Below are 27996 nucleotides of genomic sequence, written 5' to 3' on the forward strand. Positions count from 1 at the left end.
TTACCTTTGCTGAAGTAGTCTTCTGTGTCTGGGGTTGACTCATCCTCGTGTCCATCGTGTGAGGCACTTCTGGTAGTGACACATGTCTCGTACGCCTCCTCTTTGCTTTTACCATCGCTGATTATGTGTGATGACGGGTCTAAACTCCTGGAAAATACTTTATCTGGGCTGTTGCACAGCACAAAGTCACTTCTGCGTATTTCACTGTAAGCAGGAGGAGACAGCGTACTGCTCAGATTCAAGGATGTTTCTGCAAGAGGTTTTGGATTGAGTGCTTTATTGGGTTCACATTTAACACTTTTTGCTGATAATGTGTCTTCCTCATCTGGATTCCTGTTACACTCTGTTTCCTGCTGAGCACTATGGGTCTCACAAGCCTGGACTGTTGGAGTTAAGTGTTCTTCTTGTTCACTGGTTGGTTGCACAGGTGTTCTAAATGCTGTCATGGCCCAGTAAGTTCCCAGTCCATGCCGTTCCTGCCTTATTTTAATCCCTTCATGTTGTATAGCAATGGCTTCTTGAGGTGGGCAGTGAGATTCACAGTGCTGAACAGCAGGTGGCTTGTAGGCTGGTGGTTTTCTGTTATGCCTGTTGTCAGCAGGCACAGTCTCAACTGTTACTGTGGGACACTTGGGTCGAGTTGACTGATCAGCACTAGAGTGCTCAGATCCATGGTTGCCCTCTGTTAGTTTATCAATGGGTCGCAGATTAATTGACCTCAGAACAGTTGTGTTTGCTGTGTGGGTTGAACTAGACGCCTCCACACTTGCAGCAGCACGAGCTTCTGCCAATGCAGCTGCTGCTGCAGCTGCTTTCTGTTTGTTCTGGTGGAGGAGGTGTATCTGGTTCCTATGGGCAAAGGGCTTGGTGTGAAGAGCACTTAGGTCAAGGTGACTAGGTGGTGCCTGCGAATCAGTATCTCTCCTACAGGAAGAGCCCGCATCTCGAAGGGCAAGCTGCTGCTGTTGGAGAGAGGAGAGTGATGATTTTCTTTCTGGCACTTTGGGTTTCCTCTTGCCACTGGTTGGGGACAGTGGAGATGGGAAGAATGCAGATGGAAAGGAAGATGTAGGTGTCTCTGACTGACTGGAATATCCACTTGACGGGGATGCCAATGAAGCTAGTTTTTCAGGAGAGCCCAGTCTGTAGTCACCTTCTTGGGGTGGAAGTGTTGGTGAGCTGGGTCTGGACCTGGGGCAACAGGCCTGAGTTTCCAGATTCTCTGGTGACTTGACACATTCAATAACTGTTGTACCCGTAGCAGTGCTAGAGTTGGATAGCGACCTGTAAGGATCACTAGATTTCAAGTCATTAAGAAGCCAAAGGTCTGCATAGTCTGACTGCACAGCACCCTCATCCTTAAAGGAATGTGTGTCAGAAGAACTAAATGGAGAGGAGCAGTCTAGCATGTCTCTGATATTCTCTACACCCCAGGAGCCAAGCTGTTTTTCACAGAGACCTGCAGTGTCAAGGTGCCTGTCAGAACCAGCCAACTCCAGCTGTAGCTTCATCTCCCTGGAAGACAAAGGCAGGGGCAGCTCACTAGTAATCTTTGGTTCGTTCTGCTCTTGAACATCCACACTGCTATTTGTTTCCTTTAAAGAAGAGCTACGTTTTGGTGGAGGTGGCTTAGCCTTTGGTTTTCTTAAAGAAAGACACCCTCTTCCAAGTGTACTCATTCCTTTGTAAGCTTGTTGAGGGTATTCACCCATGCCAGGTGCAATGTTCCCACTTGGGCCACAGTCGGGGTCAATGGCTGCATAGTTGCAATAGCTTTTGCTACCTTTAAGACCACAGTCCAAGTGCACAGATGTGTAGAAGCCTTCAGTATCAACACCATAATGTGTAAAGCTCTCTAATATTTCACCCGATGGTTGCCCACTAAAGCACTCATAAGTTTCTCCACTAGAATAACTGGGACAACTTATGCCACTCTCATCTTCCCGTGAGCACTTTGGGCTGAAGTCTGGAGGACAAGGTTGATCCTGCTGGTCCTGGTTGCAGTTCCACTCCCCATCACTAGCAGTACTAACACCTGCATCATCCATCTGATCTGTAGCTGAAGAGGTGAATGAACTAGACCTGTGTCCCTGAACTTGTGACCTGTCCATGTGGAAGGGGTCAATGATGAAGCCAGTAGTGTCGTCAATTATATGACACCCTGTGTTGAGAGACAGCTCTGAATCACAGTGTGAGGAACCAGTTAAGGGAGGTGAGGCAGCTGGTGGTAGTGTTTCTGAGGTCTGTGAAGGACAAGTTGAGCTGCTTCCACTCCAGTTTCCACTTGAAGACTGATGGTCTTCTTTGTGGTCAATTTGGCTGCCAAGGACGCCTGTGGTTGAAACAGAGTGGATGGGACTGCTGAATGTGTCTGAACTGGATGAGATCTCACAGCTTCCCATGTCAGAGTTACGTGGAAGCCGGGACCTACCCCTCTCAATCCAAGCATTTTCAGGACTACCTCCATGCTGTATCCGCTTTAAACTTTCCAGCTGGAGCTCTGGCATGGCTTGGTCATCGGTGCTCTCCTCCTCATCCTTTATTATCCTCCTTCCTGGACCTGGCAAAAAGTCCTCTGCCTCATAAGGAGAGAGCTCTTCATCATCTTCCTCATCATCATCACTATCATCTTGATCGTTGTCCCGGAGTCGACTTCCTTCTCGGGGCAAACTTCTTGAACGCAGACGAGTGCCCAAAGCAGTGGTATAGGTTGCATCAGAGCGATCTGGTAATGAAGTGATATTACCAGTGGAGTGGGAGAGGGAAGCTGGAATTCCTTGACCCCTCTGTGCACGAATACGCCTACGGGATGGAGCAGCTATCAAGAAATCATCGGTCTGGCAGCCGGAGTCTTTGGTGTTAAGCGTCCGGCCACTAAGTGACAGCTCCTCCTGGTAGAGGGACATGTGTGGGTTGCCAGGGGCTACCACAGATCGTTCTCTTGCCACAGGAGATTCATCTGAGTCTGACAAAATATTAAGAGGATCACCTTTTATTAGATTTGAAATGTAAATAAAATATAATGATTGTAACAGAATCACTGAAGGCATTATATTATATTTAAGTCCTTAGCTTCAGTGAAAATATCATCAAATATTTGATACATCATGAAATATACAAATATACAAGTTCCCAGTGATTTGTGATTTAAGCATAACATATTTTGTTCACGATCAATATATGGTTATTGTCCACAATCATTACCAACACATAGAGTAAATAAACATGGGCTGCTTTTACAGTTTCAATACAAGAGGCTCTGATAAATCCAAAAATTGCTGTGTTTAATTTTTTAATGAATATTATGCCAAGAAAAATATTCATTTCATGCCAAGAAAAATATTCATTTTATGCTAGCTTTTAAGCTAATAATTGTGCAACAATATACCATTACCTGTATAGTTATTTAAATCCTAGTTTTATATATTAACTATATACTATATACAGTATGTCTATATAAGTCTCTATTTTTGTATTCTTAATTTGGTGACTTGGAGCTGCGGTAACAAACCCAATTTCCAACTGAGGATTAGTAAAGTATTCTGATTGGACAGGCTTAATAATAGCAATTTTTACATTGTGTCTGTGAAATTTACAGATTCATAATACTGAAGCTAAAATTACTTAAGCAAACAATTTCAGTTTAAAGGAATTAAATTAAAAGATTAGATTTTCTCATTAGTTTATGTTATGGGACAGAAGTGTACTTAGCAAGGCATTTTAATTGATCGGATAAAAAGCTGGAAAACCGTGGACAGGAAGCTGGATCTATAATCAGGAGCATGCGAGGGGTAATGCCACTAGCCAAGAGGTGACCTCAATAATAGTACTAATAATAATACGTTTTAATTATTTTGGTGAGTGTGGGACACAAACTGTGCTCCACGCTCAGAGACCCAAAGCACTAACAGCACTTTGCAGGGTGCACAGAAGTGGCTCAGTGAACCACTCTGGACCACACTATTGGCGACAATGTAGAGAACAATCTCCCTATTAGGGGAATCGTGAGCATGAAATACAAAATCAGGTGGGATTGGAGAGATTGGGAAATTACCTATCAAGGACCATTATCTTTCTGAGCTATTACCACTCTAATACATACTGTAGCACAGACTATGTCTGCACACTGACTAGAAAAAAAAACCCTGGGTTTTAAATAGCAGCATGCACAGGTGTCATGTGTCAGCACTTATTACCTGCATAGAGCATGCAGATGGCCATGAATTTGCCCGAGAAGGCACTGCATCATTACACCTTATTGGGTTAAGTTCTATTTCATAAAGTTAATTTCAGTATCTTTGGCAAGCAACAGTTCATATCTAAGTTGATTATTTTATAGAATACTCAGTAATACCTGTTGCAGCTTTACACAGTATAAAGTGTCAACATAGGCCAAAAACCCAAACTTAAGCACTGTGTATCAGGTAGTCTTACCCATGTCTTGTTGCACTCGTCTGGGAATGCCCGTGATAGTTTTCCGCCTCCTTAGTTTCCTTCGCCGCTGCAACACAGACTGGGAATGAACCAACGAGCAGCGAGCACTGGCTTCTCGGTCAAATCCTGCACCTGCAATCCGAGACATACAGCTTCAGAAACAACCACACTTATTTATAATGAAACCATTTACTTTCGACAAATTACTTTTGTATACACCTCGTTTTTAAACCTTGCTTGTGCATTTATAGATTTTCTTTGTCCACACAAATAATATTTCCTAAAGAATTTAGTCGGCCCCAATCCCCATGTACTCCAGGCCACATGAAATATGCATTAGTTTAGAAAAATCATCTAATCTGCACACACACTTCAGTAGTCTGATTAATGTGGGATTTTTTTAGAATGAAGTTTTTACCTGTAACATTGATAGGAATGATGCAGGATGAGATGACATGAGAATCATTCTTCATCCTTTCATCTGGTGTGGGGAGTGGGAGGGCTTTCGACCAGTTGGTCTGCTTGTCTAGTGTCGTGGGAACATTGGGAACTGGACACTTAGGTCTGTGGCTAAGAGCCACCAACTCCCCGTCTGTATTTGTATTTGTTCCAACCTGAGTCACATTTTGAAAGAGTTATATGATGAGGCCTTGGAAAACTAAAAGCATGCAAATTCATACAGCTGTGGTCTTAAACTGACAGGAAGATATGTTACATATTAACTTGACCAAAGAAGCAGTAGTGACCATGGGAAAGAGAAAGGGAAGCGGCAGAGAGAAATGAAAATAAAAAAGAGACAGAAATAGCTGGAGAGAAAAGGAAGGAGACAGAAGGAATACTGTCAAGCAAATATCCAGAGTCAGGAATTTGGTCCGGATCCTATTCCATTAGTACAAAATAAGAACACAGGAAAAGTGCAAAAGAATTCAGCAAGGATGTGCAGTGCCAAAGCAGCTTTAAATAAGTCATTAACCTCCTGACAGATAAACAATAGCTTTAAAGGGACATTGTTCCAAATCTGGCACTTTAGACAAATCTTATTTCCCTTGAGTGTGTTACATTCTGAGACTTACACTTACAATGGTAATTCTGGCCCTGATTTACCAAAATAATGACCATAGCAGGGAGAGGAAACACTGGATACAAATCCATAGTAAATATTTATTTAAAATGGTCCATGAGGTAAATGTTAAGAAAGCCTTTTTAAAGTTCTTTTTAAAATACTTCTTTTGGTGTCAGTGGTTTATACACAGAATTGATTAAACCACTATGAAATGTGTCACACCCCAAACCTTATATTATCAAACATATAAAACATACAAAATAGACATAACTCTCTTATTACTTATACGAAGGACACACTCCTCCATTTTAGCATGATAAAAGGCCTGTGAATAAAATTTTAATGTTAGTGGCCATAAGCTGTTAAGAAATTTTTATTTTTTTTTAATAGTCACATATTCATAGTCAAGGAAAAAAAAAAAAGAGTCATGATTAGTATTAAAAGCAGTGTGTTCAAAGCGAGTGTTCAGAAAGTTAAAGTAGGACAGAGGTTAATGATACATGGTAAGACATGATCAGACATTTTGAAGAGAAGCTGTGCTAAAAGATGCGTATGAGAAAAGAAAAGGAAGTTACCTCTCAGGTAAAATGTATTCTAACAATTTGATTTAGTCTGTTTGCATAGTTTTCAGACACATAATATTATCATAGATGTGCTGACCTAACCCCATGATGTTACCCATTTGCAATTTTTCATACAAACTGGCTCATAAGAATTGAAATAAATCTGAAATCCGCTAAGCACAGACTACAGGGAGAATACCTTTCGAATCCAGGGGAAGAACACACAACACGTCGTGGGGGAGGAGGAACAAGAGCGCTCATGCTAAAAACAAAACAAAAAACAAAACAAAACAAAACAGGCAAAGACATGGCGCATCGTGGATGGTTTTAAAGAACAGACATAACAGCAAAATGTGAAAAAAAAAAAACATGAACCAAGGGAAGGTCATCATGACATTAAACATCAAACATTTGGTTAGAAAAAGAAGGCAAATGCAAACAGAAAAAAACTTGTTTAAATGAAACGGGGTGAAGATAATTTCTGAAATAAATTGATTACATAAAACAATTATGTTATACTTAAACTGTTAAGTTATCCAGACCTGAAACTGTAAAGGATGGGAAAAAGGCTGCATTTTGCACTGGTTTTTAAGCCCTTATGACTTCCTTATGTCGTCATAGACTCCTCATGGACATTAGTGTAGACTACATTAACATTGTATTAACACAGAAGCTTACAGTACAGTATGTGTGGAATAAAACTAGGGGAACATGCTGTTATGTAACAATAATCAACCTTGGGGTGCGCTAATGAAGCTGATTTTGATAATGAGTTGATTATTTTTCTATAACAGCATATTATATCCAAATGCTCTTATACCACAGAGATCTCCCAACGGTCACCATTAGATTTCCTAGAAACTGGATTCATGTCAAAAGAGTAAGTCCACATGGGTGAGATGAAAATATTAAGTAGATTTTGGATGTGTTTTATTTCACCGTCCAGCCCATGACCTGTTTTACCATTTTTAGAAAAAAATCTTAACCAAACATACTACAATATTTTGTATCTTTACTACACTAATGTCAGGCATCATTTACCTTTCTTTGTGCTGGCTGAAACTCCTTCTCTCTCGAAGGTCTCTCCTGCTGCATTATGGGAAACAATAAAAACTTTCAAGAACCAGAAAATTTATCATTAAATCATTATGCTATATTTAGCATATATATTATAGCAATGTAACCTTATTTATGAGCAAAACAATTGTAAACCACTCACAACAAAATAATATGATCTAAATAACACAAAGTGGTATTTAGGGGTGAACAGGTGACCACTGGCAAACAAATCAGGACAAATGATTTAATAAAGTTGGATTTAATTCAAAGCTTTTATTACATTTATTTTTAAAAGATATTTGTGCCAAGTATTTATCTGCTGGCAAACAAACCAAAGTGAAATCACTAAGACCAATAAGATTGTCCCGAGTTTTGGTCTACTCTGTGGTGACGAATGGGATATAAAAAGAAAAAAACACTGAACAATGGAATCGATTTAAAACTATGGAACTAACTGAAAAATAAATGAAGTCTGTGCTATGTTAGAATAAAAATGACATTATTAAAGCAAATGCAGCACCTGGAAAACTTTCCTGGGGAGAGTCTGCATGTCTGACTCTCTGGTACTTCTTTCCTATTCAAAGTGTTGGGCAGAAAGAGGAAAGAAAGAACCTGAGATCTGAGTGTATCGTAATATAACTCCAAACAAATCAAACATCACTAATCAAATAGCATTAGGGCCAAGAAAAATGTCCATGCTTTTAATTCAGTCAAACTGGTGGATTAGGAGTGTTTCTGTATTAACAATAATGTGAATTACCTTCCTCTGCATTGTATGAAATTCAGCTCTGTCCAGCTGTGGCATGACACAATTAGAAAAAAACACAATCATAATAATAAAAGAAAACATTTAGTGTGTATAGCGCAAGTGATTTAAATGTCCTACATGTTAACAGCCAAAACATAGGAGAAATAGTTCTTATGTTTACACCAGTCTCAAGCAACATACAAATCCCAAGCTAGTATTGCGGTATAACATTAATCGTATTTACCATAAGTGAGTGTCTCTGGTCCTGCCTCCTAATGGAGTGAGGGGAGGGGAATGTGGGCATGGGTGGAGCCACTGAGATGGAGATGGTGACCAGATTGCGCTCCCTGCTGGTTGAACGCTGACGCTGCTCTGTATCGGACACAAAAACTGGATGCTGAATTAATTATTCCACTGATATTAGTACCAAGGTCTGGTCATAAAGGCAAGGATTAATCTGTGGTATATACAGTAACTGTAGAGTCCTGGTCAGGTATTTCAGAAAAAGTCAGGTATTTCTATCCTTATGGTGGCAACATTTGGTCCTTATTATATAGTCAGTCATTATGGCCAACGTTCCACCCCAATAAATAGATTCTGTGTGTGTTCAACTCCTGCTGATTACATTGTCATGGCTCTTGTCTCTTGTCATTTCTGCTGCTACTCAACCATCAAGAAATATGCAGCTAGTCCTGGAACACCACATATACATCTATCTAGGTGTGTTCTCTATCACTGTGCTTTTAACAGCTCAACTGACCTGTGTTGATTGTTGCAATATATCATCTTGTACTTTATTCTTTTTAACAAGCCATTTCTTTCAACTAGATTCTCAAACTGCTCTGGGATTAGCAGTTAGCAGTTAGCAGCACTCCTGTGGAAAAGCAAAGTGAAATTCCTGGACTGTTATTTCCAGGAAGACAAAACTATTTCTCCATAATAAGCAGTTCAAAGGCTTGACAACAAACACCTCTCACTCTGAGGTACAGTAACAGTGATTATAAAATCAGAGAACAGGCTGAAGATTTTTCTAGTGCTTCTGCTACGAATGTTATCACTAAAATTTTTCCTAAAACTTCCTGTATTTCTAGTGGCTATGAACAAAATATACATTTGTACATAACAAATATTGAAATATACAGTAATGATACAGTACATGGTTTCTTTTCACCAGGCAGTAGTGGTGAGTAATACTTTGTAACACCAGGGGGCAGCATGATCCAGATATTATACACACAGATTCTTGTTACCTGGAAGGCTTTTTAGCTGTATATTTCTGGAGAATATAAAGATGACTAAGTTCTGCTTTCATTCAGATTGCACTTTTTCTTGCTACATACTGATAGACTTATATAAGGTAAGAACAAACCAGGCTACAAATGTTATAGTATTTAACACTTCTTTAAGGTTTACACGGGATAAAATAATCCATCATAAAGCTTTTTTAAAGTGGATGAATACTGAAAGTCTAAAACACAATCCGCCAGCATATAACTGACACGCATCTTTAGAGCTTTTTAACCCTATAACTATAAAAACAAAGTAGGTGGCTTGGACCAAGGAAAAGGTGTTAAGGCAGCTTACCTCTGTGCAGTGCCCGTAGCGTGAACTGGGCATGGCGGTGCAGCTCTTCCAGACATGGCAGCCGTGTGCTGGGGTGAATTAAGTTGTGCTGCTGGTGCCATGGGGCCTGAAAGTGGGATGTTAACTTACTCTCAACATCCAGATTCGACACGGCTGCAGAGAGAGAGACACAGAAACAGAGTATAAAATATTGTGAAAGGTTGAGGGCTTCTTCAGTTTGTGGATACCTGACTATCACACCTATATGTGGACCTTCCTCATAAAGATGGAAGCACACTTATGTATAGGATGGAACTAGGAACTTTACTGGATCTAAGAGGCCTAAACACTGTTGAAGCATGGAAAAGCATGTTCAAGTTTATGAACTGCACCCCACATCACTAATGATGCCACTAAGGCTCTTGTGGACGAATGGGCAAAACCCAATAGCCATGTTCCAAAATCTAAAAGAGGAGGTCATTAACTATATTTAAATCCGGACTGGGATGCTTACACAAACCTTTAGCCAAATTGTGTCAGTTGAAAATGTATTAGAAATGCCCATCTTGCACCTGTACCTATACTAAACCTGTACAGGACTTTATACAATTTAAATGCACTTGTAAGTGTACAACACACTGCATGTCTCAACCCACATGCCTGCATGCCCCATTCTGCATGCTTGATGGTAAATTATGGTACATTCACTGCTGATATATATGTTGTATATGGATGCCCAAGTATGTATGGAAGTCACACACCCTTGCTTTAATGGAATATATGTTATGTACAAATAAATTTGTACATAACACTGCTGTTGTAATCATCTGCTCATCCCTGGACTCTTTGTGAGAAATAAAAATATAGAAATAAAACTGAATTGAAATAGATCACAACAAGGCCACCACCAGCTAGCTATGACTTAGGTAGTCTTAGAAGTGGTAGACCATACTCAGTAAAGCAGTGACACTGCTGAGAGACCATCCCTCTCTCCTTTCTCTCCCTCAATAAAGCAGCATCTGCCCATCAGTATGCACCGTGTGGCTGTGCCCATGAATAGCCCAGAGTCAGCCGTATCTAAGCAACCCTTCATATCTAATTTACAGTGAATTAGCAGATCCTTATCAGACCACAATTGCCAGCAATAACAGGAGATGCTATTTTGCCCATCAGAGAGAGAAAGAGAGAGAGAGAGAGAGAGAGAGAGAGAGAGAGTGCATGTGTGTTTTTAAGAAAGAGAGAGAAAGAGAGGGAGAGAGCGGGAGGGAGAGAGAGAGAGAGAGAGAGAGAGAGAGAGAGAGAGAGAGAGAGAGAGAGAGAGAGTGCATGTGTGTTTTTAAGAAAGAGAGAGAAAGAGAGGGAGAGAGCGGGAGGGAGAGAGAGAGAGAGAGAGAGAGAGAGAGAGAGAGAGAGAGAGAGAGAGAGAGTGCATGTGTGTTTTTAAGAAAGAGAGAGAAAGAGAGGGAGAGAGAGAGAGAGAGAGAGAGAGAGAGTGCATGTGTGTTTTTAAGAAAGAGAGAGAGAGAGAGAGAGAGAGAGAGAGAGAGAGATACTTATATTAGCCTATCACACTTTTCCCCTTCCAACATAATGCTTCAAGATGTCTTGAAAAATAAGATGTATAAACCTCAGGAAATTACAAATCATTTGTTAGATTCTTCTAATCTACATCAAAGCATTCAGAATGAAGAAGTACTGAATGAACTCATGGAGACTGGAGTCTATCCAAAAAAAGTTGGAGAACATTTGAGATAAAACTTTAATGCACACACTCACTTAAATCAAACCAGAATACCCAATGGACTACACCAACAACAACGAGAGGATTGTAAGCTTAGGATCCAACCTAACTACTACATTGTACTAGACATATTCGAATGTAGAAGACTGATTGTATAATATTTGTTGTTTTGCCGGATTATCTGTACACTTATTCATATTTTCCTCTTTGAAGAAATAACATCCATCCATCTTCATATGCATTACAACACAGTGAAATACTTTTGTCAGATATCCAAGCTTGTTAGGAAGTTGGGGTCAGAGTACAGGGTCAGCCATAACACAGCAGTCCTGCACCTTGTTCAAGGGCCCAATAGTGGTTGGCATTGCTTTGGCTTAATCTCCAAGCTTCTGGTCAATAACCCGACCACTAAGCCACCACTGTGTGTCTTTAGTGTCCTGGGATGCTGCACAATTCCCACATGATGGCAAACCAAACTAATCAGGGGTCAAACCAGGGACCCTGGTGCTATAGGGTGGCAGTGCTACCTGTTACACCACCATGTCACCCTTAGACGTTCCACAAAAAAATAACACAATTCAATCAAATTGTACCTAATATTCATTTCTTACAAGAAAACCCCCCTAAGAAACCTGAGACAAGGTTTAAATGATAAAAAAAAAACGATGGATGTAAAAAGGTTCAGCCTCAACAAAAAAACATTTACAGTTCCTCAACAAATCACATATTAAACATATTTATTGGGTTCTTACTGGCAGGTTAGTCATGTATCAAGTGCTAAGCAGTTATTGGACGGTGTCCAGTCTAGATCGGTACACTGCTGCTCCCATCCAACAATAAATCCAGAAAGTACACGAAGAGTATTACTGAACATATTACTTGGACATATTGCAGTTGTAAGAATCTGCCAAGCATAATCCTGTAGCTCCGATTTATTTTCATTATCTAGTTTCTGCTCTAAAATATATTAACCAAATAAAGAGCAAAACATAAGGATATTAGATATTAGAAACTGGGATGTAGATTTGTGTCTCTAATAAACAAGTCTGAAGCATAATTGGTGAGGAAAAACTCGACCTCTTTTAAATGACAAAAGACTGTCTTTGTTTACGTCTATGCTGGTAGCATCAACACTCAGGTGTTTGCATGTGGTCATGGCAGCTTTGAATGCCTGTGTTTTGTCTAAACCAACTGATACATTCTGAAAAAATAAATTCAGCCTAATTACCGTTCATTTATTTTCTGTAAACGCTTTATCCTGTTTGCATTTGTTATCGGTACACCGGTCCATCCCAGTGCACAAACATTCACTCACTCATTCACACATACCAGTAATTTACTAACCAATCCAGCTGAAACTGAAGAACTGTGTGAAAGTGCATGTGGAGAACATTCCAAAAAACGGAAATTCACTTGCCAGACACACTTATCCAGAGTGGATCACATCGCAGTGTGTCATACGCATTTTTCCCCTAGCCCTCTTGGCTGAAACATTTAAAAGCTTTAGGTTTGCTATCTGTTTTCATCTCTGTATCAAAGGCACGGTGAAAAGGTACAAATTTCTCATTGCCCTTCTCACCAGGAGAAAAACACAGCATCATGATACTCTTCTCACAGAAACCCAACAGCATCCTGATTAATCTCATAACAGACTTGCTGCGATAAAATAAATGTCTTGTCAGTGTATTGTGTAAAAGTGTATAATAAAAAGAAGACAGATTTCAAAACTATATATAATATTCTTTCTTGACTCTTTTACTGCATATTTATCTCAATCTTTTCACCTCACTTCAGTTTTAATGTATAAAATATTTCTTTTCTTTTCTTTTTTATTATGTTGCATTTTCTTTAGGTCAATACTAAACAACCCTACTTGTCATTTCTCTTTCATTTCATTCTTTCTCATCTCCTATTATACCTTTATTTTCTTCATTACTCTCACCAAAACACATACACACTCACACCCAAACACACCTTCCTCCACATGCACTCACCTCGCTACTTGTGTGGCTTAATGAGCAAATCAGATCTGATGCTGCAGTGTTTTAGAGCGCACACTCTATTACAGCATCATCCCCAGCGCTCGGTTTCTGCTTTGCATCATCATAAAACGAGTGCTGCGGTGTAAAAATATGACCTCTACTGAGCTTCTGAGCTCTTCTGAGTGACATACAAAGTGGGTGTTTTTTCAATCACAATCCTCTTAGCACACCAAATACATACAAACATCAATAAAGGAGCACTCATTAAACTTTGGTGACTGATATCTCACATACAGCACATAAGGTTAAGGATTATTCTGGATGAAAAACTGTTATATTTAATCCCACTGCAGAACATTATATAGAAAAAATCTCAAAATTTCAAGGTACCTTACCTGCAGTGTCCTCCCCTTGTCCTGCATGTTTACACTTCCTCTTTACCCTCCTCTTCCTCTCCTGCAGGCCCAGAATGGGTGTCTTTCTGTGAGAGTTGCCCATTCCTCTGTGGGTCGGTTAGTGCCAGTATGCTAGCTCCATCCAAATGGAGAGAGCAGAGCTCTGCACCTGCTCCTATTGCCTACTTTCTATCTCTCCCGTTCTCTATCCATCTCCCCCTCCCTTCTTTCGCTCTGACTTTCTCTCCAGCAGGTGCATGGTCAGCACTGTGAACTGGGAACAGATTCTCAAAATACCCAAAACTACTGAAACATGTCTTAAGAAAAATCCAAATAATCCCAGATTTTATGTTAGATTAAATCGAACCCATATAGAAGGTTTAATATAGGCCTTTATTCGAGGTGGATCTGGAGCTTATTCCAGGCAGACTTGGCATGAGTCAATACAACCTCTATGGGACCCTTGTCACAGTAAATGAAATCAACTTCTTTAATGAAGCAGTAGCAATACATTAAAAATCTACAAACTTATAGATCCGGGGATTATGACTAGACATGGTTCTAATATAGCAGATACTCAGAAGTGCCTCTGTAATATCTAAAAAACAAAACTAAGAAAAAAAAATATGATGCATCATTTACAGGGCCTGAAATTCGTCCCAAAGCAAATTCTGCAAATAAAGAGGACCCTGGTGCGCATTTGAATCATGACAAATCGTGATCAACGAGGCATGAACACTGACACACACACACACACACACACACAAGCTTTGACTGTGACCTAAAAAGTACTTCTTTACCGCTAATTCACTTCCATACTTTCACATTTTTACTCATTCATAATGCACCATAGAAGAAGCAAGAAATGTGAGAACCTTAAAAAAAGAAGTGGATAAAAAGCTAAGGAAAAGACTGAAAGACACACACACTCTCTCTCTCACACACTCACACACACACACTCACACACACACACACACACATACACACCACAATGATCTAAAATGACCTATAAACTTTAGAATTCTTTTAGCAGGCAACAATTCATACTCAGTTCAAGCTAGCCATTAGCCACGGACCCTGGAATTCAAAGTTGCCATGATGTCTCCAGTAAACATTCTAGTGTTTCGGGGTTACTAGTGCACTGTAATTTATTGTGTGATGCCCCAGTAATTTACAGATCAGCAGCAGATCATGAAGAAAGACATAAACAGAGATGGACAGTCTGTGTATTAAACAAAACATAACCATATGTTTATGTTAAATGTGCTGAGAAAAACATCATGAAGGATTCAAAGCCATTTGTCAATAATGTCTTTGAAATTTAGAAATTCCGTCGATTATAGTACAGCTATTGATTTCATCATATGTTTTGTAAATGATGCTTTGCTTCATGTATACAGACTTGGGGCCAAAAAAAAGAAGAAGAAAAAAAAAAACACTTTTTAAGGTGTTGGGTCACCACAGGTCACCAGAACACTTTAACGCACCATGCCACAGATTCCACAAAGTGGCTTATGAATTGTACTGGGAGAATGAACACTGTTCTTCCATAACGTATTCCCTCAACTGGGAAAATGGTGATGGAATGTGCTGAGGATATAGGATAGTAATTATTTAACATAATTACTTATATTTGCCTTTTTTTTTTTTATACTTGCCTAACATAATTGCCTTTGCTTGGTGATGGTACCAGCATGAAAAAATGTGCAGTGATACACAATTGTTCACAATTCAATCCGATTCACAAAACTGGTTTCAGTTGATTCAGTTTTGTCTAAATAAATAAAACTATATATATATATATATATATATATATATATATATATATATATATATATATATATAGACACCCAAATATTCTCTTAATAAATATATATAAACAAAGTGTCTGACCTGGTTGAATAAAACACAACAAGATTTACAGATCAGCAAGTGATGGCTGCCTATGGTGTTTGACCGGTCCCTAAGAACGCTTTATAAACTTTATAATGTGGTTGTGTAAATATATTATGTATTATGCGTTTTAGTCTTTGCAGTCAGGAGCTTTCAGGGTATGAGGCTTTACCAGTGTACACAATATTGTAGGCTCCACCCATAGATATATACACTAGATGTCGCCTTGTATACGGCAGTACATTGGAACAAATGCGTCAATTGAGCCGCCATCTTGGTACAGGGGACCTCCTCCTCTTAATGCATCAGCGTCAATGTAGGCAAAGAAATAAAATCACCATAAATCGCCATGAATGCAATTTTCTAGTTTTTTTGGTTCGTTACAAAGGTCAGACATGTATTTATCATTAAGTCCAGAGAAAATCTAAGGTTTTGATATTAAGATAATCTACTTTTTCACAATATAATGCATAGTGCTAGTAGGTGTAAGTTTATCAGTTACATTCTCAAACTTGAGTAAACTTCAAATGAACAATCGCTACTTACCTTATAGCCTACTGCATGCAACACTGCTACAATGGTGTGACAGATATGCAGTTTTTAAAAATATATGTATACATGTATATATTTAGTGATTTAACTATTCAATTCAATTTATTTGTATAGACATTTTAACAATTCACCTTGTCTCAAAGCAGCTTTACATGAGTATAGAAACAGAATACAAATGTTATATTTTAAAATTAATATATATTATATATCTCTAACATCTATGCCTAATGAGCAAGCCGGAGGATTGCAAAAGCTACTAGCAAAACTAAAAAAGTTTTCCCATGCTCTCATTTTTCTAGTTTCCTTACAATAAATTATTGATTATTGTAAACTGTTGATTGTTGCTATCTCACATTAAATTATTTTATTTAATACCATGTCAGCAATCAAAGCTATGGCAAAAATTCAATTACAAAAACACTATCATATAAATACAATAAAAACAAAACAAATATAAACAAGTCATATTATACAATTTTTTTTAAATTAACATACGATAAAAAAAAATCCAAAACCTTTACAGGCATAATGTCATTAAATATGTCCTTAAGTGAAGTAACTTGATAAAAGAGCATTCTGCTTCTGTTAAGTCCAGGACAATCTAATAAAATATGTTTGACAGATAAGGGAATCTTACAAAACATACATAAAGTTGGGTCTTTTCACCTTTAAGCAAAAAAGCATGGGTCAATTTTTAATGTCCTTATTAAGAGCTTCGGAATCTACAAACATTGTCGGTTTTCCTAACTGTCAAAAACTAAAGGGTAACTAGCATGGATTAGCTGTGGTCCTTAACCAAGGACTGAAACAAACCAACGTAACCACAAATATAATGTCCTAACATTCAATATCATAAAACACATTCTCACTTGTGAAATGTAATCCCTTGCTGTCTGGATTTTGGTTTTCATTCGTTTGAACAACCAAACACAGCACAAAAGTCTGGCATCGTCCATGCATTTGAAGTACAAGACCCCTGTACAAAGATGGCGGCGGGTTTGATGCATTTTTAGGACCCCAAGGCGACATCTACGTATGGTAGATATCTATGAGCTCCACCAAACAAGCATTCTTTCTATATATTTTAAAGCTACAAGTTTTTTTTAATTTTTAATTGCTAATTTTTAATTTTTAATTGCTTCTCAAGCGTATCTAACTGCTACCTGATAATGAAGCAAATATAGTTTATGGTAAACAAATAGGTCTACACACAGTATAAGGAACATGAGCTATAAAGCAGACTCATCACAGAGAGTGAAGGTGTACAGTACCTCTTGATCTAAATGGTACACAGCAGGCCAGATTGATCATGCTGGAGAAGAGACTTGAACCCAGTAGAACAGCATGTTTATGGATCCATCTTCAAACAAGCCCACACAAGCTCCAATGCAACATCTGTAGGCCTGATATCTAAATGCTTTATCATCATTTATATCCTGACTCTGACAAGTCTATTGCAGATGGTACGGCCCATCAGCACTTGGTTTGGTCTTAATCCCTCAGCAGGCTAGTGAATGAGCTTAGTGAGAAGAGTGGGGTGTTATGATAATCCACAGTACAGGGCTACACCATCTCTACCGTCTATAACTGTCTATAAATCTGTTTTCTTCCTATTCAGTGTCGTGAATATTATTGAAGTATTAGTTAACACATCCACATGGACATGAATGTATCTACAGAACTGAACTGAACTGGATTTCAGTATGTGTACCTGTGTGTAACTCGTTACAGTGTTGGTTTTTACTCTGTGTGTGTGTGAGAAAGTGAGTGAGAGGGAGTGAGAGAGAGAGAGAGAGAGAGAGAGAGAGAGAGAGAGAGAGAGAAAGAGAGAAAGCATCCCTGCTGTCCTCATTCTTAATCCCTGTTAAGCCCCCATGCCAATGACCTTGGCACCAATGGCTCCTGTGGTAGGTGAGTGTTTAGCACAGTTAGAAGGTGCCAAACGCAGTTATACTTTTTAACCAGACAAATACAGGTCTGTCTGCCGTGACTGCCAGCTTGATGCTCTACACGCAGTCCAGTACATGCACACAATCACAGCAGAGCCATGGGCCACAGCCAAAACAACCATCATGACCCTTTTCCTGAGGGCTCAGCAGCGGCTTCTGACTATCGAGCTTTGTGAATAGGGATATTATAATATAATATAATATTAATAAGGACATAGCCTCAAACAAAATAACACAATTTCAAGCTCAATTTGGCCATTGAGCAGGAAGGAAGACATTTTTTATTTTCTCAGTCTGAAACAAGGTCACTGTGGTGTGGTTTCTAAAATACAAACATTATCCACTATATATAGTTATATATTTTCCTTCTGTCTTCAACTCATTCAGTTTACTAGAAATGCACAGGTGCCTTGAGGAAATACGATATTTAATGTTTATTATTTTATTTTAATACTAAGCAAGATATTGGCGTTGTAAAACGACAAACCTGGCAACCCAGAATGAACTGTAATTAAATTAAATCTATGAGTTAGTCAGATCCAAGCCAACACAACCCTTTTTCCCACCACACACAAAAACACACACACACAACATCACTGCACTGAAAAAGCTTCTGGAAAAGTTCATGTTTGTTAGTCTAAAAACTCCCTATTGTTTTTCTCTCCCAGCCCCCATCACTATCTCTGTTATGTCTACTACAGAGTTTTTTTTCCCCCAGTCCTCTCCACCTTCCAGCATCATATGAAGCAAGTCTGATGCTGATATGATGGTCATTAAGATTTGAAATTAATTTCCTGGATGCCTCTGGGCCACATTCCCATTCGCACACACACACACACACACCCCACACACACAGCTTAATGACTACACATGCATATATGTGTGTGTGTGTGTGTGTTTTGAGGAAGGAAGAAAGAAATGTCTGTTCACTCATCCTTTGAACCAAATTACATTGTGCCCTGTTTGGGGGCCACTCCCATGCCCCTGAGGAGTGATTTAGAAAAACTATGTATTTTGCCAGAGTTAAACTTTGAAAATTCAACATTTCTCTATTTTGTATTATTAAGGCTTATTTTCATATATGTTTTCTTTTCCAGTGAAAACAGATTTGAAACACTGCCCCCTTGTGGCATGATGTGGCCATGCTAATGTTGAGTCCACATTATAGTTGTAGGAATTGTATTTACTATCCGGTGTCACACACATAAGGTTTCTTCTTCAAATCATCTCAGAGAGTTTTTCCTTGCCACTCTCGCCTCAGGATTGCTGAGCTGCACAAATGTCAAAAAATGTTAAACTATGCAAATAAACTGAATTGAAATTGAACTGAATTTAATAAGCACTACAGTGAATAAAAATCTCAATGTATCTCAAACTCAGTGTATTACAGCAAAATGCATACAATAAGATAGAAATAAGATTTTTGAAAGCTGATAAAGCTCTACTCTGTCCAGGGTGTATCCTGCCTTGATGCCCAATGACGCCTGAGATAGGCACAGGCTCCCCGTGACCCGAGGTAGTTCGGATAAGCGGTAGAAAATGAGTGAGAGTGAGTGAGTGATAAAGCTCCTGGTTTGAATTTCCTGTTCCTACAAGGTGCTACATTTCTTTCATATATCGCTCAAACGTATAACCAAACTGAGAATAATAAGGCTTCTCAAAGATAAAATAACTCTGGGACATGGTAAAGCTCAGAGAAACTGAATCCTGGGTTATCTTGTTTCCCTTTGCTCACATTTAACAATTAATCCCAGCTCTTCATAATCTGAAATTTTACACTGTACATTCCTAAACCCTGCCTTAACCTTCTAATTTAGATATTTTTGCACCATTAACAATCACAGCCACCTTAAATAACAGCTTCTTGACTGGTTTAAGCCTCCTGTGATATAAAAGAAAACCAAACCAAACTTAAAGGGGTTCTGTGACTGTATAGCCGCGTTCACACTGCAAGTCTTAATGCTCAAGTTCGGATATTTTGCTCAGATCTGATTTTTTTGTTTGGCTGTTCACATTACCTTTTAAAATGTGGCCTATATCAGATACCAGTGTGAACTGTTTGCTGTTTCGAACTGACCCGCATGCGCAAACGAACAATAACAATGATGTCACACGCAGCACGCCGTTGCGCTAAAGTTTTCGAGGTTATGGAGGAAGTAAATATTTATAGTAATAATCCGTTTCTGATCAGGTGTCTGATTCAAAGCCATGACATTCAAACACGAAATATGAATAGTGCATCCTTAACTAGCAATGGAGACTGCCTTTTTGATCCAATTTTGATTAAATCTCTGATTTACTCGACTTTCCAACAAGTAACACCAAACACATGACAAACCATCTGTGTATAAGTTTATGCCTACTTACAGGCAAGCAAGTGCACAAGAGTTTCGACACTGATAAATGTGTTAAGAAATCAGAAGCTTGTATATTTTATTCCTCGTTCGTATTCAATCCCTCGTCTGGTTTAATTGTCCTGACTATAGTTTAAAAACACAGATGGATTAAAAAAATTCAGCAAATACGATTCATTCCATTGTATGCCTTCAGCCACTATTAAGTCCACTTATTTGTAACACTATCAGAGGTCTTGATCACCCTGTTTGTGGTCCCTTTTAGGTCATTTTAGAGCCTATTTTGGTGCACGTTCTCTCACACACCTCGTAAACCTTTACACACACTTGTGTTCAGACATCACCAGGGCTAAAGTCTGCTATACAACAGGAAAGTTGTTTATTTTTGCTCCATAGGTCCATACTTCAGTCACATCTGGACCATTTGTGGCCAACTACCCACACATGACCTTTGACCTACTAATGTACTGGGTCATGGCAATCACCTCCAGGGGCTTATTATAGACCAATCAAAAAGTACTGCATAAATAAAGCAAATTCAAGGTGATGTATGAATCCTGTCAGGGCAAATGACCACACACACACTCACACACAAACACAATACTTAATGTGATACTAACCAATAAACATAAAAGTTTCAAACTTAGCAGCTACCATAGAAACCCAATGACATATTTGTCAGAGACATATTTAACATGAAAATGACTCTGGGTCAAAATGCAGAAAGAAAATACCTCAGTGAGAAAGCAGGCCAAAATATTCATAACAACAACGCAAATAAGCAAAATCTGGTCAATCTTCTTCTCAGTGCTACTCTAATCTACCGTGTCATGTAAATATAAAATAGAATAACTGTAAAACATTTTATACAACAGAGATTTGATTCAAGAGAGTTTCATAGAAATATCTGTTACCGTGAGCTTTTTATTCCACATGTACTTCCCACAAAAATATCTTTATAGAGTGAGAAAATGAGTCTGAATATTATCCATGATGCATCGTGACAGTGTGTTACACCTTGTCGTGGCTAGCAAAAACAAAACACCAACTTGAAGCTCCAACCTTACTACATAAACCGTATATACCACTTCTACACATTTTGGAATGTGAGGAATGTGAGAAATATGAGAAAATGTATATGCAGATGCTTTTAATTATTCATTAACATTGCTTAAAAATCTCAAAAGAGAGAGTGCACACTCACACAGATAATCGTGTGTGAGTTTGTGTGTGTGTGTGTGTATGTGTGTGTGTAACAGACTGAGAGAGAGAGAGAGAGAGAGAGAGAGAGCATGCCACTGCAGTGGGGTGGGGTGCAGCCACATCGTGCAGCAGCATTGCGGAACCCATAGGGTGAATAGAAATCTTCCCTCCGTGTATGGGCTAGGAAGACAGACAGAGAGAAAGTGTGTATATAAAGAGAGGTAGACACAGATATAATGTGTGTGTGTATTAAAGAAAAAGAGAAAAGGTAGAGATAAAGACTGATAGCTATGTTTGTGTGCAACAGAGAGAGAAAGAAAGAGAGTCCTATTCGTCACTGCCCATTATCAAAATTTTTAACGTCAGCACTACCTCACTAGAACAGCAACTGTGTATGTGTGTGTGACATTTCGCGTCGGGCTTGTTGGCTAATGGTACAAGAAAGCCATCGCCCATGTTATTTTTAACTCTCAGTTTCCATGGAAACCAGCCCATATGCTGTGAGCAGTGTGCCCTACTGTGTGTGTATGTGTGTGTGTGGCAGTTCATCCTCCTTTATTTAGTGTTGACGTTACTCACAGTATGACGTGTGTGTTGCAGTGTGTGTGTGTGTACAAGTGTGTGACATTTTTGCATTTTATTGACATCAGACTGGATGTAACACACACATCACCTTGACATCTCACTTCATTATAGCTCATTGAAATTAATTAAATCCAAAAAACACACTGAGGGATTAAAAAAAACAAAAAACACTTACACCAACACACACTTATTGAACCTTTTTTTGTGTATAATCCATTGATGATGAATCACTTAAAATAATCCATTAATGATGAATCACTTAAAATAATCCATTAATGATGAATCACTTAATTAGCAACACAAGATACAACATGTACAAGCTGTCCGCCCCTTTATCTAGTCTAATCTAACACTGGAATAGTCTGAGCATTAAGATTACACACTTTATACATAATCTATATGGGTCGGATTTATTACAAATACTTATTTATATATTTATACTGAGACACCATAATATCATAATTATGACTGAAAATCAACCCGTAAGAGACAATAAAATGCATGCACACACACACATACACACACACACACACACACACACACACAGTCAGTTGAAATATATACCCTTTGTCTACACATAAGGAACTGTGTCTTCAACTAGTTCAGCTAGCATGAGTGGGGTTTAGCTAGTATGAGTTCAGTTAGAATGCATGGAGATTTTCTGTATATATGGAACAGAGACATATCATAAAGGTTTTTACCCCCACAAACAACTTAATTAATGTAATATGTGAGTTAGGGAGCATTTATTTTGAGCACGAGAAAGGTAAAATATCTATGGCAAAAAAAACAACCAAACAAACAAAAAACCCAAAACAAAACAAAGCAAGACAGTCATTCCTCCAGTCTATTGTTAGCATGAATGGGGTTTAGCCAGCATGAGCACACGCACGCACGCACGCGCACACACACACACACACACACACACACACACACACACACACACACACACACAGACACACATTTTCTGTTAAAGTATTTGTCTATAGCTTTTACAGAGAAGGAAAACTGTTTTTATCTAGCATAAGTTTAATTAGCGTGAGCGGTGTTTAGTTGGAATGAGTTCAGGTCAGTTAGCAGTTGTTGGATTTAACTACTGTAGCATGCTTTCATTTAGCATTAGTGGGGATACTTATGTTTCTATATGAAACAGACACATATAAAAAAAAATATTTTTAATCCAAAAACAACTTAGTGAGCATTAAGTTTGAGCAATAGCAAGTGCAGATTATCTATGACAAACAAAACAAACAAACAAACAAACAATAAACAGTACAAATATTTTTTATTGCTTGATTTATGTTAGCAAGAATGGGGTTAAACTAGCATGAGTTCAGTTAGCATAACAAGGATTTTCTAACAGTATTTTTGCTAATTGTGATATTTAGATTAGGCTATCCAAATATTTTAAGGACTTCTGATAAATTTGACATCGCCCATGTCCATGAGGTGCAATATCTGGAATAAAACTTGAAGATTTTTAGCTCTGACTCTACCCTATGTGCTAAGATAGCTGTGGTTTCTACACAATTCACTAATAGGAGTTAATGAGCATTTCTATTGAGGTGTGTAAAGAAGTGCTCATTCTATGACAAAATAAATAAATTATATATATATATATAGCTAGCTTTTCATCAGCCTTGCAATGTAAGGTTACTATGGAAACTGCTTAAAGATCAGGGTCTCATGGTGTTCTCACTGCACAGAAATTCTTGTCTTGTTTTTTATTTCTGAAAGACTTTCTGAATGTACACTAGATCCACTATTCCAAATTCATTCAAGTCTATGATGAGCCCTTAACACACACACACACACACACACACACACACACACACACACACACACACACACACACACAATCCACAAGCAGACTCTCTTGCTCTCATTCAATAAACCCTAATGGCAAATGCAGCAGATTGAGTGAGAAGCCGCAGCCAATAACATAGCAGCGTGTGTGTGTGTGTATTCGGTGATGATGTGAGGCAGTTTTACACTGCCAGCCTTGCTGCTAAAATGAGGTCACAATCGAGGAGGAAACACCTACCAAAATCAACCAAAAAGGACGAGTGAACACAAACTGCACACACAGAAAGAGTTTTTTTTTTAAATAAAAGATAAATAAACTGTCAAACACTTGGTTTTTGGATTTAAAATTTTCCTGCATGTGTGTATATATAATCATGTAATTATGAACAGATTGCTAATAGCAGATATTATATTATATTATATTATATTATATTCAGTGCCAGAGGAAATTCCACTTCCTTTTCAGGATTCAAAAGCTTCAAGAAATCATTTCCTTTTCCGCGCTAAAGCCACCGCACCCAGTAAGAGCCACTGCATGTGTCATCAGGGCCGGAGCCTTCATAACTGCTAAATATCCCTGAATAGTTGAGGGGTCTTTACACACATGCTCAGTGGCTCTGGAAATGGGGTTGCCATGTATAACAATTCCTCCAAAATCCTAGATTTTTTTTTATCCTTACCCCTAATCAGGACACGACAAACGCTCATACATTTCAACGACTATAAACAAATTTAAGGTGCATCCCTAATTATAATTATGCACTATTCTGTGCCACATACAAGAAGAAAAGAAGAAGAAGTGCACTTCAGGTATCTGGATGATGCACTCATTCAACGAAGCGTGGAATTTTGTTTGCTTCATGCTCTCACTTCATGTTCATATATGTAGAGAATAAGAGGCAGGGCTACCAGGGGCTGACACTGAATGAGAAGAAAAAAATCCAGGATGGCAGGCGTCACTCATGTGGACAAGATTTTTATTTTCATTTTATCATCACACACTTGATGGTAGAGAACATAGTGCACAGTGTAAGTGCATAAGTCATATGGGACGCAGCTTCAGACTATACAGGCTTTAGTGATTAGTAGGCTGTAGCTTTATCACAGCCTTACAACAGCCACACATAATACAACCGTTCTGTAAACAGGAGATTAATACCGAATAACTGACATGGCAAACATTCTATTCAGAGTACTTTTGGACAGGAAGTATTGTATAAATATGTTTAAATAACTATTCTGTAAAAAAGTGAGTGCAGAAACACCATCCATTAATTTTCGATAATTCTTTAAGAAAAGATAAAAGCAGTGCTGAATCCAGCAGCGCCACAACACTAAAGCTTATACAGTGTCCACTAAAGCTTATACAGTGATGGATGTTTTTCTTTGATAGACCCGAGGGATGTACTTCCTGTTCCACACAGATTAACAGGGGAGTGGAATACCGAGGGTTATCAGCCAATACAAACAGTGTGTGTGTGTGTGTGTGTGTGTGTGTGTGTGTGTGTGTGTTTTCCGCCACCCCTAACTCCCACTGCAGTGTATCCTGACCTATATATCCACACTGTCTGCCACGCTTGGGCACTTCACTCAATCTCGTGAGCCTCAATAGTGCGCTAATCTCACCAGCAGTATTCAGTCAATATAATAAAGTAAAATGTGATTTTTTTCATTCATTTTCTGTCCATTTCCTCTGGCAAAAGTTTAAGGTTTAAACAGCGTGAACATTTATTTAACGAGCTTGTCTATTGTTTTATGCATCTCCATCAAACACTGGCATTAATGTTGATTCTTAATCATTTAACACACCATCATTTCCTCATGAAGCTCTGACAGAAGGAGGCTGACTAAATCTGAATCACCTCTTCCCAAATTAATATTTATAAAAATAAACATCCCCTGGTCTTTTTGCTTTATTTGTGTCTCACGAATCCTCCTCCGCAGTCGCTTAGTCATCAGTTCGTTCTGGTCATCCTTCACCCTCCATGCAGAAGTAAATAAAGTCTAATATAAAGAGGGAGAATTAAGGAATAAAAAAGGCAAGATGGTGAGATGCAATAAAAGTCAAAAGAGAACATTTTTTTAGGAGAACATTTGCGCTACAAGTTACATTACGTAAGTTAAGTTATGTTACGTTACGTTAAGTTGCATTATGTTAAATGTTCATTTTTTTTAACCTTTTGTTGTTAAGATTAATTTTTCATTGTGGGACATCCACGATACAAGTTACATAAGGTAAGTTAAGTCATGCTAGTTACGCAAGTCGCTTACGTAATATGTTAACATCCTTTTTAACAGTTTACAGTAATGTTTAATGTCTCATTGGTGCCAAGCCATGATTCAAGCTACATTATGGAAGTTATAGTTATTTAAGTTCTGTTTTTTGTCTTTCTCACTCTCTTAAACTTAATAAGTTAAACCTCTGACTATCAGAAAGCTCTGACACATGCAGTAGGCTTCCCTCTAAGCTAAAATGTTACATAAACATCTCTTCAGCACTGTAAGAACAATAAATCTGTTCATCCGGCATGTCTGGAAAAGTCTTGTTATTATAGAAAATGAATCAGCATCTTCTAACTCAAGAATTCATTCATTATCCGTATAGTGTTTAGTCGTTATATTGGTTAGTACATGATTAAAGCTGTTACACATTAGCAGATATGGTGCTAATTAAATGTGGCAAATGTATTGCCTTATTATGAAGTCAAGTGTCTCATTTACCTGAGCCTTAAGCTCTAAGAATCTACTACAGAATACTGCATGATGTCTCACTACTGGCATCCTTTAAAAACCTTAAAAAAAACAACCTCCCAGCATGTTTTTTGCAAGAATTCTGTTTAATCATCGATGTGATAAACGATTCCTCCTGGAAATTTTGGAAGGTTTTCCTCTTGCAAGAACCCGCCAAGCCCCTGCTGTCCGGCCTCATGTTCACTTCAGAGTACAGTACGAGATGCCTGATGTACAACAGTTTATATAATTGTGCAGTTTAAAAGAAAAGATGGATGGACTGAATGACAATAATTTATTATATTAGCTTAGTCTCAAATCTGAGTCAAGGTATGAGCTCTGCCTCATTAAAGAAGTGGTAACAAGCACATATCCTTCCAAAAAAAAAAACATACAAAACAACCTACTATTCTGAACAGCATGCATGAACAGACTGTATATCAGTCCAGTCCAGTCCGTAATCCGGTACGTAACTTAAACACAACTCTTCTGCCTTGGGCAACAGACCACAGCTCAGAGCCTGTGAGGTTTTTCTGGTGTACCACATCAGTGGTATGTTATTGGATGACTGACATAGGTGTATTGTATTCAAAACAAACCATCCATCCTCCAACAATTTTATATTGACGTCTAAATGAGCAGCTAGATTTACAGCCTTGATTTCTAAGAGGTCTTATTTTATTTTACCATCACAAATGTTCACAAATTCATATTTCACACATCAACAAAAAGAAAGCATGCACTTGTACGATATTTGCACTTGTACAATACTTGTATGAAGCTGCTTTATCTTTCTCTTAAGACTATTTGCTTAAGAGAAAGATAAGCTATTAGAAAATTCCTTGTTCTACAATTTGAATGCCTGCTGAATTCTCTGATTGGTCAAAAAGCCTCAATTAATTTTCTGACTTTAAATGTCAAACACACACACACACACATATATATATATATATCGTTGCTCTTGTTCAAATCAATTTACAAAGGAATAAAAAAAGACGACTGTTTTGTAGACGTCATAAAAATAGAACATTGATTATTCATTGTTTATTGCCGTAGAATTCAAATCTACCGAAATACTTTTCTAGTCATGTTAAGTTGATGATATTAAATTGTCTGCCATAAGGAGGAGATTTTTTTTTCTCTCTTTTCTTTTTCTGTGCACACTCAGTGGTTTGGCTTTCTGTTTTGCCTTACAGTGCAAGACCTAAAACCACAGCCATAAATACTGTGGGAAAAAGAGCACTGGATCTACAGAGTAGAAGTTGAAGTGTAGTTCCTGAATGTGTGACACAGAGGAAATGTTTCGAGAACGAATGAGATTTTTGCACAAGGTGGAAATCTGATTTCACATTTTTTTCCTGTTTAATTTTTTAAAG

The 27996-nt window shown here is 38.3% G+C and overlaps 1 protein-coding gene across 2 annotated transcripts in view; it reads right to left on the minus strand.

The window, feature by feature from the left end:
• Nucleotides 1-27996, minus strand: part of nhsb (Nance-Horan syndrome b (congenital cataracts and dental anomalies)) — a 50324-nt gene that overhangs the window by 2345 nt on the left and 19983 nt on the right. Inside the window, exons 2-9 of one of the 2 annotated variants that reach the window (XM_060859689.1) lie at nucleotides 9452-9604; nucleotides 8112-8257; nucleotides 7880-7915; nucleotides 7640-7693; nucleotides 7102-7149; nucleotides 4853-5048; nucleotides 4435-4566; nucleotides 5-2965 (exon numbers count right to left, since the gene is read on the minus strand). In XM_060859689.1, the coding sequence (XP_060715672.1) occupies nucleotides 5-2965; nucleotides 4435-4566; nucleotides 4853-5048; nucleotides 7102-7149; nucleotides 7640-7693; nucleotides 7880-7915; nucleotides 8112-8257; nucleotides 9452-9604 (3726 nt within the window). The remainder of the gene's footprint in view (nucleotides 1-4; nucleotides 2966-4434; nucleotides 4567-4852; nucleotides 5049-7101; nucleotides 7150-7639; nucleotides 7694-7879; nucleotides 7916-8111; nucleotides 8258-9451; nucleotides 9605-27996) is intronic. The other variant, XM_060859690.1, reaches the window with a different exon arrangement.

Source organism: Tachysurus vachellii, chromosome 23, assembly GCF_030014155.1.
Source record: "Tachysurus vachellii isolate PV-2020 chromosome 23, HZAU_Pvac_v1, whole genome shotgun sequence".
In the NCBI taxonomy this organism is placed as follows: Eukaryota; Metazoa; Chordata; class Actinopteri; order Siluriformes; family Bagridae; genus Tachysurus; species Tachysurus vachellii.